Source organism: Corvus cornix, chromosome 4 (assembly GCF_000738735.6).
Source record: "Corvus cornix cornix isolate S_Up_H32 chromosome 4, ASM73873v5, whole genome shotgun sequence".
NCBI classification, from domain to species: domain Eukaryota; kingdom Metazoa; phylum Chordata; class Aves; order Passeriformes; family Corvidae; genus Corvus; species Corvus cornix.
The window spans coordinates 2,219,445-2,234,936 of record NC_046334.1 but is presented as its reverse complement, the minus strand read 5'-3'; the positions used below and the strand labels follow the sequence as shown (position 1 = coordinate 2,234,936).

General features: G+C 40.4%; 1 protein-coding gene across 34 annotated transcripts in view; it reads left to right on the top strand.

The window, feature by feature from the left end:
* CAMK2D (calcium/calmodulin dependent protein kinase II delta) overlaps window positions 1–15,492 on the top strand; it is a 124,443-nt gene that overhangs the window by 60,627 nt on the left and 48,324 nt on the right. For all 34 annotated transcript variants that reach the window (XM_039551217.1, XM_039551222.1, XM_039551225.1 and 31 more), the window contains one exon: window positions 10,611–10,665. In XM_039551217.1, coding sequence (XP_039407151.1) covers window positions 10,611–10,665 — 55 coding nt within the window. The remainder of the gene's footprint in view (window positions 1–10,610; window positions 10,666–15,492) is intronic.

Sequence of the window (15,492 nt, the reverse complement as noted above, 5' to 3'; positions counted from 1 at the left end):
ATATAAAAAACCCCTATCAGATAAAGGAAGGGAGAAGCTGAATTTACAGTGGTACTGTATAACATGAGAAAGTTACAGTTAATTCCATAAAATACAGAATTTTCCATGAAGTTGACTTTATTGTCCTGGAACTAATTTTTTGCTGGAGCAGGTCCATGGCCTGCCAATGCTGCCATCGCTTCAGAATAAACCATTTTCTGGTCTCCAAGGGCTACTGTATATTAGAGTAATACAGAGCATAATCAAGAAGTGATTTGCAGAAGATGTAGACTCAGTCTGCTTCAAGAGAAGACTTGGTGTCTTAGCACTTCTTTTCATTTCAATTTAGGTTTTTAATTTGGAAAAATATCCAGCATTTAAATGCCATATTCTGATACTTAGTATTGCCATCACAGCTGCCTGGAGGCTGTCTTAGTCCCTGGAGTGGAGAATAAGTGATTTAATTGTCCTGTTACCAAATGAAGTAGAGTCATTAAAAGGTGGTACCTACTGTGATTAAGTGGATTGGTGGTTGTACCTCATTTAGTTGTGTGTGGGTCTTCAGAAAATGAGCTTAAATCTGTCTGATGTTTATAACCACATCACTAAGGGGTGTGACTACATTTATACTCTAATTTATAGGGTTTCAACTTCTTATAGAAAAGATGATACAATGCACGATCCTCAGTGCAAATCTGGAATATTCGAAGGTCCCACTGATTCCAGTTCTCAGCAATGATTAAGTGAGGGACTGGCAGTAGGAGTTACTTTTGATGTAACACTTCCAACATGGTGGTAATTAATGTTGCACTTAACCATGTGGGAAGTGGAATGTTAGGCCTGTCTGCATATAAAAGCTCCCCCAACTTAATGAAAAGCTAATTTATTTTAGAACTGAGGTAGCTGTTTCTTTGTGGCCACCTACTGCTCTGTAAACTGGGAAATTGGTTCCGTTTAAATTAGTTGACGCTTTGTTTTAAGCTGAATTAAGAGAGCATAAACTTTGGTTTTATGCCACCATAATAACATAAACTAGAGCATTTTTCTCTTGTAGACAAAGGTCTTAACAAGCAGTATTTGTAATGCTCACTCCACAGTCTACAAGAAATAAGGGTAAATAAGATTCCTTTGTATATTCTTTTGTCATCTTCCCACAGGGAGGGTTGGCAAGAATTCCCGGAGACAACTTTATTTGAAAATGAAGTTTCCATTTTAAATGTTATTTATTCCAGCTTGAGGTAAAATGAACTTTATAACGTTAAAGTTATTTGTTGTTTACAAGGTCTTAAATGTAGTTTTTGTGAAAAACCAAAGCACAGTAGCAGCTTTTTCTGAACTGCTGTATTTTCAGGAGCTCAGCACAACAGTAATGATAATTTTGACATGTAGATATGTATATGTTGAAAAACTACATCCAGCCTACTTTATGCAGTGTCTAACATATATTTAAGGGCAGAGCCTACAAGAGGGGGTTTTTCCCTCTGGTTCACATTCCACAGTTGGCACTGGGATGGTGCTGGGAGTTGGATGAGGCAAATCCAGTGCACTTGTGTTTTCTGTCCCCCACCACAGTAATATTTTAACAGTGAAATTTGCTGGTTTGGTTTTTTCTCCAAATGCATGTTCTTGTTTGGAAACTCTTGTAGGAAGTGGAAAGTTTAGCCTCATGGAAATATGGTTTGGGTTCTTTGTTGTAGCTGAAATGAAATGTGATGGGATTCCTTGATCATGAGTGTCAGGAATTTGTTTCTGCAGGGATAAGTAGAGTCTTTTATTTACTTTACAATGCCTCTTTGCAGAGCAGGTCTGTGTCTAGGATGAATAATGTGATAAAAGCACATCTCTGTGTGCTTGATTATTACTTACCTGGGAAGCTGCTGTGGCGGGTTCTTTACAGGCTCATTGGCCTGCAGGTCCTTGTGAGCTGTTTTACGCAGAAATCAGGGCAGAGACACTTTTATGGAGACAGTGGGTCACACTGGAATTGTGTGTGTGTTCTTCCCAACAGATGCAGTCCATATGGAAAGGACTTCTGCAAATGTTTACATGTGTTTATTTGTAGGAGTGTATTTGTTAAAGCTTTTTGTTCTGGTCAGGTTCTTAGAGTGGTTAAATGCCTTGGAACAGCCAAGTGGAATTTTGTACGTGGCCATTTGCATCACAGCTGGGGGATATGAAATCCTTCGTAACTAAGGATTGCATTCCGTTAAATAGCAAATGGCCAGCTTGCTCTGTGGCATCACATGATCATTGTTTAAATTCCTTATGAAGGTAGTTTGTTAAAAACATCTTTTTTTGCCGTAATTTACTGATCATATTCCATCAAAGTGACCAGGACACTCTTCTAAATAGGTTCTAGAAAAAATTTCTATTTCAATTATTTTCTTCATAATATATCTGCTTTACAACAGAAAATTCCTGTTTAGTCACAGATTTGAAAGCACTTCCTTTTAAAAATGAATGTATGTATTTTAAATCAGTACTGGGTTTGGGGTTGGATTTATTTTATTCTTTTCATTTTTTAGACTGGAGGATTTAGCCTAGTGTAGTGGTTTGGTCTAAAATACTCATTACTGTTTATCTTCTGTGAGATAAGAATTAGGAGAAATGCAAAGCAGGCACCAAACTTGAAAGAATATAAAGAAGTTTATTAACAGACCTAAAAGAAGGAAAAAAAAAAAATTATACCACCTTCAGAACTCTCCTCCTCCCCCCACCTTCCTCCCTTCTCCCACTGACAGTGTAAAAAGACAACCCTTCAGATGTTCAGTCTGTTTACCACTTCCATAATAACCTTGTTCAGTCCATTTAGAAAGAGAAGTCTCTTCTTGCTCGTGCTATGAAAACATTATCACAACGAGCCAGCCGCCCACTTCCAAATATCGTTCAGTCCATTTAGGAAGAGGAGTCTCTGCCTGCATGTGAGTCCCTTCCCCCGACTTGCAGCTTGTTCAAGGTCACACACAGATAGCAATTGGTTTTCCCGCGTTCGAGGGTCCACTCTTGAAGTTTTTTGGGGTACAGTTTTAAGGTTGAGCCGTTCAGAAACAAAACCAGAGGCCCTTCTCCTTCCCTGGGAGCAAAGGGTCTTCCTCATCTTCATTGTTAGGACTATCTCTGGGAGCATCTCTAGGGACTGAGGTTTTCTCCTTTCCCGTTTGGAGCAAAAGTCCTCATCTGGTTCATCTCTCCCTGTCCAAACTTCTCATGAAATTACAGCTGCGTCAGCATCTGCCTATCTCAGCACAGGTGCTTTTGCTCACGAGTTGAACACTCCACCCCCCATATCTTCATGGAATTACAACGGGATACTCTGATATATCATAGCTTCACAACAGAATTTCAGCTTTAAGCATCTCCTCTCTCTCTCTTCCCTCAGGTTTTCAGCTCTTCACAAGAATAAAAGGGTTAATCTCACCTCGGCCTTGCAGCTTTGCAGCTGGAATGTTGAATTTTTCTTATCGCAGTGGAGAGGGGGGAGAGCCGAGCCGCTCCGGCTGCCCACGGCAAGGCAGTGGGGGGGGTTCCATGGCTGGAACAGGTCCATGGCTTCAGGATGGCCGTGGCCCGGCCCGGCCTGGCCCAAGCAGGGCCTGGCCGGGCCCGCTGGCCCCCACACGGGGCCTGCAGCCACCTGTCCCAGCGCCGGAAACGAGAGAGAGCTTGGAGGGGGAGGTTTGCCTGTTCTTAAATGTGGATCACAGAGGTGATCACCACTTTAAGTGGCTTAGAGAATTGTCCATATTCAAACTGGCCAGCTGATAGGTTCTATCAGGTCCCAGAGGAAACTGTAAGCACCGCTTAGCAAGGACGTCCCTTCCGGGACTATGCTTGCTAACCTATGACACCTAGGTTTTCTGGAGGTAACTGTTACTGAATGAAGGTGCCTTAAATACAGTGGTAATTGCTTTGCAAACATTGTCTAAGGCTGCTTGGGGCATACCTGGCTCCTATGTGAGAGGTTTCTTTTCTGTGGTTCCTCTTGAGTCATGCCACAGGATTGCAATTTTCTGCTTTCCTTTTTGTTTAAAATATTTAAAGTAGAGTGACTTTGTTTTCATAAGCTAAAGCCTTTAAATACCTTGAGGCTTGGTCCTCATGAAAGGGGAGCATTTAAAAAATAAACGTGCATGCTTCTCTGGGTGGCCATTATATAAATTGCTTATATGTCTGTCTTTAATGTATTTTAAGAGAGGAGAGCCAAGAAGGAAGGCTGTGTCCTACCCAATGATTACAGTTCCCCAGTAGCAAATTTTGTGGACGTGTAGGCCCTACATAGTATTTATATAAATCTGTTCCCAGGGTTTTTTAGCATTGTAAGTATTAAAGGGGATAAAGTCTAATTTCGATAATTGGGCAGTTGCATTCCCTCCATTAAAGTACACTGTGTGGTTTCCTGAGCCTGTTAATTTTAATTGATGTAACATCTCTGTGTTACAGCCTGTCCTTTTATTATTAACACTCCATGAAATTCTTGTGTCTTTATTCCTCTTCTTACATGTTCTGATGAATGCTAAAATAATTAAAAAATGTTAGTGCTTAAAGCATCAACACTGGCAGCTGAGACATCAGCTTGCTCGTAGCAAAAATTTGTGTCAGACTTGGTTTTGATCCATGCAGTTATCCTCATAAGGCTTAATCTGATGATATTTGCAAGGCTTTTTGTTGCTTTGTGAAAAATCTTGTTAAACTTAAAAAATCAGGCCTTCAGCTGCAAGGAGGAATTGACTCACCCTGAAACACAAGATTTCCAGTAAATGACATGGTTGTATTTTAAATGAAGACATGAAGGTACAGGTGTACATTTTAGTCCCCTGTTCTTTTTCGCAACAACTCCATACAATTTTGCTGTTTTCATACATGAATAATTAAAGGTGTGTAGCTCCAGCTGTTCCTTTTGACTTCATGGATACAGGATATAATTCCTCAGAGCTGCTCTGGGCACGTGTGCACACATAAATGCACACACACCTGTGTTATGGTGTGCTGAAAAGCAATTAAAGCCTGTGGGATAAAAAGATAAGTGTCAGTCATCACAACTGCTCTCCCTAGAGACTACCAACACAGAATTATATATTTGGAATACCTCTTGGGTTTGTGTTCTTTTTCTAATTAGTTCATTTTATTTGGGATATTTTGTTTTTATAAGCCTGTTGGTCTTCATCCAGCAGGAATGAAGCAAGAGTCTCTCCATGACAAAAGAGCTGGTAATTTGAGGCCCTCTACTTTGACATCAGTACCTGGAGTCACTCAGTCTTGCTGCAAAATGTGATCTTTTATCTACTTTGACAAGTAATTTTTCATTTTCTCTGTAGCAAGCATCTTTTGCCAACATTAACACTTCGGTAGAGTGACCTCTCCACATGCAGTAGACTGGCACTTAATCAGAATACTGTTGTTTATTGTGTGAGGGCCTTGATGGGGGAGGTTTTTGCTCACAAATGAATGATTTTGGAATAGACAGCATTTTGTTCGCAGTACTCTACACTTGCTGTTGCAATGCCTTGGGGAAAAAGGCAGTAGTTCCAAATACTAAATTCTCTAATTATTTTTCCCATCCTTTATCATGCCAGTTTTTGTGATGCAGATGAATAGGATTTTTTTTCTCAAGTTTTTGGCCCTAAAAAACCATGAATTTGCACTGTTATAAAAAAGTTACCTTTTGAATGAATTTGGGAGCTATATTGTTTTGATTCACTGTTGCTGAATACAGGCAACCTGTTAATAGTGTACACAGCACTGCTGACTTGCATAAAGTCATTTAATGACTGTAAGTATTGCATTTTACTGCTGGTGCGTTTGACAGCGTGGGGGAGGATTATTTTCTTAGATATGCAAAGCATTACTCTGTGTTTAATGTTCAAAAATCAGCTGCCCTGGAGCATTGCTACTGTACTAATCTTACCAGATTAGCCTCTAAATATTTCAGATTCTTAGGTAACAGCTCTTAATATCTGCCAGGTTCTCTCTATTGTACCTGATGAGCTTTATTATAGAGGGCCTCAGGCTTCCATGGTCTCAGCAGAGCAGTGTTGTTTGAGAGGAAAAGTGAGTGTAAGGAGCAGTGAGGACAGCACAGACTCCATTTTCATGCTAAGTTCCCTGCCTGGGAGCTATAGCTGTGACTCTTACACACCACTGATTTAAGGGCTTTGGTGGCTCAGCAGAGATTATTTATACCCTTTATAGGAGACATTCAAAAGAGGATGTAGGGACACGAGGGAGCACTGAGGTGCCGAGAATGATGCTGCAGTGAGGACATTTTGTTTGAAGGGAGCAGATCAGTGCCAACAGCAGCACTCCTGAGCAGGGGGTCACAAAGTTTGCATGCTCAGTTCTGCTCCCTCATGCAGTTTTATTGTGTTTACCGTGGGATCCCATCATATTTCCCTTGGGATCTAGGTTAAAAGCTGTGGGATGAATGCTGACTTTGGTCTCAGTTCTTGGCACTGGTACAATGGCACCTGCAGTGGTGTCCACATGAGTTTCTGGTAAAGTTCGAGCAGTAGCTTTGTTTTCTGTCCCTTGTCACTTTGGTTTATGCAGTAGAACAGGAAAGGTGGCAAAGGGTGACTTTGCAGGGAGATGTGGGTCCTGACAGTGCTAAGCCACAGCAGATCTTCCACTTCCCAGCCAAGCCGTTGTGCTGAGCACAGGCCTTTCTTTGTCAGAGACAGGACAGCAGAAAGTGCTTATAGACAGGTATTTGGATAGAAAATTGAGTGGATCAAATATGAGTAAAAACTTACAGGTTTTGGCTTTTCAGTGACGGAGGTTTTTTTCCGATGTTTATTTTGCCTTTTTATTTTCAAATGCAGCAATTTATCCCATACCTACTGGCAGGCAGGTACGAATTCATAGAACACCCAAAGTTAAATAAAGCCATTTCATGAAGTTCCTTTCATTAAGTAATTAAGTTCATTTTTTAAAGGGTATGGGGGTTTTGGTTTGAGGTGTTTGTTTATTTGTTTGTTTCAATAAGAGTGGTCTATGTAAGGTCTGCATGAATACTCTAATACACTTTCGGAAGTGAACATGGAGAGAAAGCACCTTTTTCCCTATTGCAGGGAAGCAGAAACTTGAAGTAATTTGCATATTTCAGCAAATATTACATAAGCTTTTGTGACTTTCAAACCCATTTTAAACCTCTACTATGGATGAATGAACCCTTTAACTTCCTAGTGGTGCACTAATTTGAGACATCAAACTTCACAGAGTTACAGGATCAGTGCTTTTGGGGGTCCACAGATGTTAATCTTTAGTACCAAAGGGAAAATGAATGCCTTTACCGTTGGCTGTTAATCCCTTTCCATGCTCTGTTAATAAACACAATGAATGGCATTGCAGGAAAAAGTTTTCCCCAAGGAGCATCACTCTGGCAGTTTGACACCTCGGTGCACATCTGTGAAGCTGCTGTGCTGACCATGCACCATAACTTCGGTCTTCTCCAGTAATTTGTCTTTGTAACATGAACTAATTTGGGTACCAAATTGAGCTAAGTGATCACTTGAGCAGTTTCACACAAGTATTTTAGGCAATAGGTTTAAATGTGGTTAAATACCTTTATCATGGAGAATTTCCCTCTGTCTACTGTTTGACTTGACTTCTTGCCTGGAAAAATTTGATTTTCAGTGGAAGTACGTGGAATACTATTATTTTCTTTTTTTTTTTTTTTTTTTTCTTTAAAGGCAGAAATTCAGAAAGTTATTTGGCCATTATATCAAGCTGTTTTCCATGGGATAGGCATAAAATAGTGCAGTTCAGCACAAAAAGTCACATAAAGGAGATCATTTTACTTTTCAGTCAGATTGGAGCTGGCCCACACTAATGGCTAAATGAAAGCTAATCAAGCTAATAGGAGTTCTCCCTAAAATTATTATAAGGATATTTCCAGTGTGATGATTGGAAAGTATTTCAGATGAAAAAGAGTGCTGGAGCCAAAACAGGGGTATTCCTGATGTTTTGTGGGCTTACAGTATTTCTCCAAAAGGAAGAGCTGTAAGCTCCCTGGATTCCTGTCAGGCATTCCAAGTGGTTTACTTAGGAGCAACAACTTTGTTGTCTGAGGTTGTTAAGCACCTTCTCTGGACCCCAGTGGTCCAGGAGAGTGACCACAGGGCTACAGCAGGCAGGAGGAAATGGAGTTACCCCAGTTTCCTTTCTGCCCTCTCATGTGTTGTTTGATAACAGCACTGATGAAATATCTGCAGTTAATAATGATTTGGTCTAACGGAAATCCTTTCAGAAAAGATAAATGCAACTGTTACTACTGCTGAATGCTTTGTGACTCTGGAGAAATAGGAGTGGCAGTGTGAGCTTCTGATGGGAGTTCTTATATTGGATAACTAATGTTTGTAATTGTTGCCTTTTGGTTTGTCGTGCCAGACTCCTGGTGTGTGTGAAGAACTGTATCTGTCTGCAGTGACTGCACAAATACTTCTTGTAGTGTGTCCCCTCTAAAACTTAGTGAGTGTCTTCTCAAACTGTCATCCCAGCATCCCTTGTCTTTCCCATGGCAGGCTGAGTGCAGGCAGAATGTCTGGGCCATGCTGGATTAGCCTTTGTGCTGTCGTGCACCCTTTGCTCTGCACTCACGCTTGTCTGCACCAGAGATTCTTCTCCTCTGCCCTCGTTTATTTGGCATGTTCGCTTCAGAGGCATAACCATGTGCCTGGATTGACCAAAGACACCAACATAAGCACTTGCCAAAAGGCAGCTCTCATCTTCCCTGGCTGCCTCAGCCTGTTTCCCTTTCAGGAACAATCAGGGGCATATGATCCTGATTCAGAGAAGGATTTGTTCCATCTCGCTTCTGTGATTCCTTTCCTTTGGGAGGAAAGGAAAAGAAAGAATGTGATCCTTGAAGAAGATACCCTTGAAGATGTGTCAGACTTGAGTTTGGCTAGCAAGGAATTAGGCTCCCCAGGCTGAGCAAAACATTGCCCATCATCTCAAGTAACAGCCTCTTTCTAGTCCTAAGGGACAGATCTGTTGTTCTGCAGGCACTTGGAACCAAGTCCTGTTCTAGAGAAGGAAGTGACAAAGCAAGGGCACCTCCTGCTTCGGGGGGCACCGAAGCACGAGAAGCCCCTTCCCATCCTGGCCTGCTTGGTAACATGGATATGACAGAGGAGAATGCTGCTCCGAATTGAGAAAGTGCTCACAGAAAGCCATGCTTTGAGTTCTTACTAGCCTGTTTCGTGAACAGGACCTTTCTATCAAAAGGTATCATTTGCTGTGTATTAAGGCTTAAAGAGTTTTTAACTTTTTTGTAAATGTATATCCAAAGCAGACCAGCTGCAGGTTTAGGGCAGTGTTTCATCTGACATACCCAAGGGTCTGTACTAACTCCTATTTCATAAGTAGTATCTTTGATGCTGCAGTACAAAGGAATGTGCCCAACAGCCAGATGTTTTAGGGGGTCTCTGTCCTCAGCTAGAAGTGTGAGGATACTCTTCTAAGCTGGTACGTGGTGTCTCATCTCACATTTGGTTTGCTTTAAAAACAAGACGTTTGGCGGTATTGGAATCTCAGCTCAAAGAATCCAACCAGACAGAAAGTTGATTTGGGGATGTTTGGGGTTTTTTTGGGAGGGTGGGGGGTGGTGTTGGCTGGCGCTTCATAAAAACATGGACTAATCTGGAATACAGAACCAGCCAAAACCACAAACTCTGATTTAGACCTGCTTGGCTCTTCTGAATCATCACGAGCTCTGCACACTGAGTCAGCCAAGAGCTGGTTTTCTCTTTAGTATTGTGTAAACACAAGATGTTTCTCTGGGCTAAATATTATTAAGTTGAAAAGTCATGTTTATTTGTCATGTATAAAAAATGATTAATACGTAAAGTTACCATCTGGGGAGATCTGAAAATTCTTTTCTTTTACACTTTCTTCATCAGCTCAGCTTTGAACACAGATCCCTTTTAGGGTACCCTGATTTTTTCATTTGCGTCTATAAGTGAAATTATTTGGATCAAACTACTGACAAAGCTTCCTGTATTACCTTTGGAAATTGCAATTTCATTTAAAGTAATAATTTAGGATAATTATTTTCATTTAAGGAAAACCGCAGGACTTAATTCATAGTTGTACCACGATGTGGTGTGAATTCTTAAAATTCAAAGGGAAGATTCTGCAGCTGACTAGCACATTTTCAGGGAAAACTTTAGATCTGGACACAGAGGGGTACGTAAACATGGCATGGGGGCTTAAATAGGATGCTTTACACTGGCCAGGAGATTTATGTCTTTGCAACTCTTCATGGTACATGTGAGAAGTTGTTAACAAGCCCTGGAAGGTTGTTACTCTGCTGAAATTTGTGACTAATTGTGGGGGGATTTTCCTCATCTTGCTTTGTTCACAACTTCTAAGATGTAATATTGCTGACAAGAAAGTTGTATGTAAAAAAAAATCGTATGCTTATTAGGAAAATAAGAGTTATGGAAAAGGCAAATTCTGAGGGTAGGGCATTTAAAACAAAAGCCCCAAACCCCACAGCTGAGAACACACAGAGATGCAATACCAGCTCTGCCGTAGAATTATAACCACCCCCTTCTCCCCCAAACCAACAACAGCCATCAAAGACGTTAAAAAGGTGACTGGTGTTTATGTTTTCTTCCCCCTTTCCATAGTGCGGCTCCATGACAGCATATCAGAAGAAGGATTCCATTACTTAGTCTTTGACTTGTAAGTATTTGTTTTGCATATGTTTAGCATGTTGGGGATGTGGTGTTCAAACTTGGAGATGCAAGTGCAAGCTCACAAGATAAATGCATGGTTGTGGTGCGATGAGCTGGACAAATAGATGGAGAAAGCTGGAGGGACAGGAATGCATTTGGTCATTTGCATGTGCAAGAACTCATTTGTAAGTGTCACTGTAAGGATTCCATATTAAAAACTATTAAAAATCCACCGGTGAAGTGGATTTTAATATAAAGTGTAGGTATGTAAGCAAAAGTTGCGTGATACCTGCCAAAAGTAAGCAAAGATAGACTCGGAAAAAAATATTTACTTCAAGCCAGTTGTCTAAACGAAAGATTAAAAAAAGCATGTGGAACACTACTTTGGCTGCAGAAAATCTCCACTGCTGCATTAAAAAGGTAAGCCTGAGTGTAGAGAGGCAAAGATTCTTTCAGTATTTTATTCCCAATTGGTATTTTACTGCTCCATAATGTTTCATTTTGACACCATTCAGAATGTGAAGTTCCCAGCATACAGAAAGGAAGTTTCCTACTGATGTCCTATTTTGTTTCAGGAATTAAGATCCCACGAGTTGTTCATGTAGTGACTGTGCCTTTATGGAGCTTGTTTTTCCAGATAAGGCTGTTCAGTGGAAGCAGGGATGGTGACAGCATGAACTGTGTGTCTTACGCTCTTAAAAAGAGAAACTGATTTCCTCATTCTTCCTGGAATGGGCAAACTTTTCCACTCACTTGAAAAGTTACTGCTTATGGTTTTGGATATGGACAAACCTGAATGTTAGGAATTGTATTGCAAAACTGAGTTACTTAAGTAAAATTATCTCTTTAAACAGTTAAGTTTTCCAGGGCAGTTTATGGTTTAACAGACAACACACCCACCCACCTACCTGAAGAGCTTTCTTAGGCTCCCCGTGGTTTTGCTGGTTAGAATGAGAATACATTATTTCCCCAGAAATGTAAAATAGCTCATTTCTAAGCATACAAACAGAAGTATTTGCATTCAGCATGGCTAAGTTAGAACCTGGATCTTCCACAAGCAATTGTGTGCTTTCATGTTCAGGTTACATTCTGGTTTACTTTCTGACTTAACTTTTTTTAAAGAAATCTATAAAGACTTCTTCAACACTAGATTTCAGACTAGAAATACACAAATATTAAATAGTCTGTCTGCAGTGAAGGCATTCGGGATTCAGGACTCAAATCCTAACTGGGCTCCACAGAAGCTTGTATGTGATTTGTGTCTATCCCAGGTAAGTGCAGTGACCGTTGGCTTGGAAATGGCTCCAGGGCACCACTCACATATTTGTTCTCTGACATGCACTGGGGTTTGTTTTGCCTTTTCTTTCCTTAAGGGCTACGGAGGAAATCTTTCTATGTGGAATTGGAAAAAGCTTCTTAATCCAGAACTTTTGTAAGAAGTGCATGCAGAATTCTTAGTTCTAGGGACAATATCCCTTTTAAAAACCAGTGGCTATTTATTTTTTTTTGTTGTACTGCTGTACTGTGAGAAACTGGGGCCTACTATAATTGCAGTTAGTCCATGTCTGCCTTAAATTTAATATGTAAAGCCAGACTTATCTCAGGGGGTTATGATTGTGATGTGAACTAGAACATTTGAACAATTTCAAAGTTGTAGATAACAGTATCTAGATCTCGATAGTAAAAGGAGCAAATAGAAGCTTGTGTTCTGCAATAAAACATTAATGCCTAACCCAAAGATACTGCCTTGGCCAAAAACTGGATTCCACAGGAAGTGTTCTGCATTGGCTGGAACTTCCTCTGTTCCCTGACAGTCCCATTCAGGACAAACAACAGCCTCAAATATTTATATAAAGCTTTTATGTTTTGAATATGTGGTTTGAAGGCTTTGTAAAAATTACTTATTTTGCAAAAAAGAAAATGTCTAAATGGCAGAGGCAGTCACTTTGCTTACTGATCGTTGTCTTTGGAGAAGCAACAGGTTGCATTCTTGAGGAACTTTTGCCAAATTACTGAGAATGCCTGTTCACAGTTAATTTTTCACATTCAGATTAAGAAATCATTGCTTTAATGCTCACTAATATTATTTATTAGTGAAACTTCACCTTTTATTGCAGTTAAAAACATGTGGTTACTGCCCTGTTGACAAGTATATAAAAGAGCTGCCACGATAAAAAGGTACCGTATGCACTTCTTGAACACGGAGGCCAAGAACCTGCTTTTCTTTATTTAGTTTTTATTCAGCAGGAGCCTGACTGTGGTGTAACACTGTCACTCCACCCACACATGCCATCATGTCATTTTCTTAATGATTTCTTTCAGACTGTGTGGGATTTGGTACGACTGTTTCTTCAGAAATTTCTTGCAGACTGCATCCCACGTAAGAGAGTGATGGGGAAGACTGCCCTTTCTGTGGATAGAAAAGAATAATCATTGTTACTCTCTATTTTGAATTTCTAATAATCTCTTTGGATTAAATGCCATAGAGATGTCTGCAGCCTCTTGCTTCACTTGTATACCTCAAGCATAGCTGTGCTTTTATCCAGAGAAAGAAACAGTGTTTAATGTACTCTGTTACAGACGTGCATTTGGGTGAACAATTCTGGTGTCAAATGGGAAGGTGGGAGTCTCTGGAAATCCATGTGGAAAATGGGTATTGAACAATGAACTTCATGAATTTAATAATGGACTTCATGAAGTTTTTGCTCCCCTTCCCTATTGGTTAAGGCAGCTGCAGTCAGGATTTGCGTCTGTTGGACCATTTCAGTTGCTAAGCACGAATGAGACTGTCTTCAGTGTTAATGATGTTAGATGAGTTCAAATCCAATCAATTCTGTCAGTATTAATTGCTGTATCTGAATGGAAACAGCTGTAGCACTTGAAGACTCTCTTGTGCAAGTCAATGAGATTCTCTATTTTCAGTGTCTCCCGTTTTAATGCGCTTGATGAGATGCAACAATTGGTACATTAAGAATCCTGGCCTTGCTTTTAGTATTCTAAGTGCAGGGACCATACTGTGTAGAATAAACAGAAAATACAAAAAAATAGCCTAATTTGCAAAGCAGTGTTAGGCTCAGGTAAGTGCCTGAACCTCTCTTTCAGAAGTAGAAAGGCTACAGATAAATGTAAAAATTCTGTGGCTGCTGTTAGATTCCTCCTCCCAGCTCCATTATGAAGGCAATTGAAGAAACAAATGTAAGCTAGGCAGAAACCACACCAGTGTGATCATCAGCAGAGGCTGGTTTAGCTGTCTGTGCTAATTTGTGCGTTCCTTTTAATTATTCTCTTATATTTGTAAACATAAACCAGCGTTTTTCTGAAAGTGGTGCAGAGGGCCTTGGTGCTGCTTGTAACTCTTCTGTGTAAACAAACCCATGTGCTTTACTTGTTGCCACTTTAGTATGCTCTTCTGAAAAATCACAAAACAACCGTAGCAATTTGTAAGAACCAGTGGCTTTTAGGTTACTGAAAGTTACTACAGCTTATATAATGAATGGCCTGCCATGAAATACAACGTCCCAGGATCCAGGTACATATCTGTGTCAGAAGAGCATTGAGATCCATTCCTGTTTGCATCCTGCAGGGCGACAGTACCCTGGCACCTGTTCACGTAGCTTTGTAGTGAAGGGCCAAAGTCGTTTGTGAGTGGCTTCCTGGGACCTGTGGGCTGTCCTACACTGTGATGCCCGTGACCTTTATTGCTGCAGGGGCACCTTGCTCAGGGACACTCAGTGAGCCAAGGCCATGAGCACGGCTGTTGTGGTTTGCCCAGAATGTGCAGGTGGGTTCTGGCCTCTCCTCATGCCCTGCTCTGCGCTGCCCTCCCTTCCTTCATTGTGGCCATTTAGCTGTCTTGGGAGAGCTATTCCTAAGGTATCCTTCAGAGTGACAGAGCATGGGAATTGCTGACTGTCTGTTTGGTTGTCAGTGAAATTCACCTGCTCTGTTCCTGCTTTAATCTTTTCGTCATTTAACAATGGTTGTGCCTACCAAGCAAATGTTTAGTGTCAGCAAGTAAGATTTCATATCCCCTTCTTCCCTCTGTGCCGGAGAAGAACAAACATCAATTTGGTATTCTCTTCCACTGTGAAAGGCACTTTGATGACTAAAGCTTCCTGTTTTCTTTCTTTGTCTTGGATCAAAAATAAGTGTTTTAGGGAAGAGTAAGATCAAAGGATGCTTTGTTTTTTCTTTCATCACAGAGTGAGAATTATTCCTCTTTACCAGAACTGTGGCAGACAAATATATATGCAAAAAGGAGTTATGCAAGACTGTCAAAATATGCATCAATCAAACCAAAGCCAGTCTCTGGAAGGTAGAAGACAAAAAGAAAGAGAATACAAATTAGGCAACAAACCACTTTACCTCCTCCAGATTTTACTGCAGACTTTTGTACAAAATAGCGTTCTGCTACCTGGAAGTCTCTATGTTGAGAGTCAGTCAGTGTAAACCCAGAAAAAGGATGGTGTAACCCAACTATAAATGAAATCATGAAAATGAAGTTCTTGAACTGGCCTTCTCAAAGAAAGGAGCAGTGCTGCTAGTTGAGAAGGGCATTTCTGTCATCATCTAATGTGACTGAAAACTGGGATCCTCAATGAACTCTTAGTACAGCAGTTTGCAAGTGACTGTTACAGTTCTGAGCATTCCAAGTATTATCACCTTTAATTTTTTAATCCTAATAAACTTAATTGTATTCAACAATAATTGTGTTCACTGTAGTATAGATTTTTAAGCATCTCAATCTTTAAGTATTTTGTTGCCCACTGAAGCTTTTATGTTTGGGAATTCACTGGGAATATAATGTGCTAATATCTGCATTCGTAACCAGTAA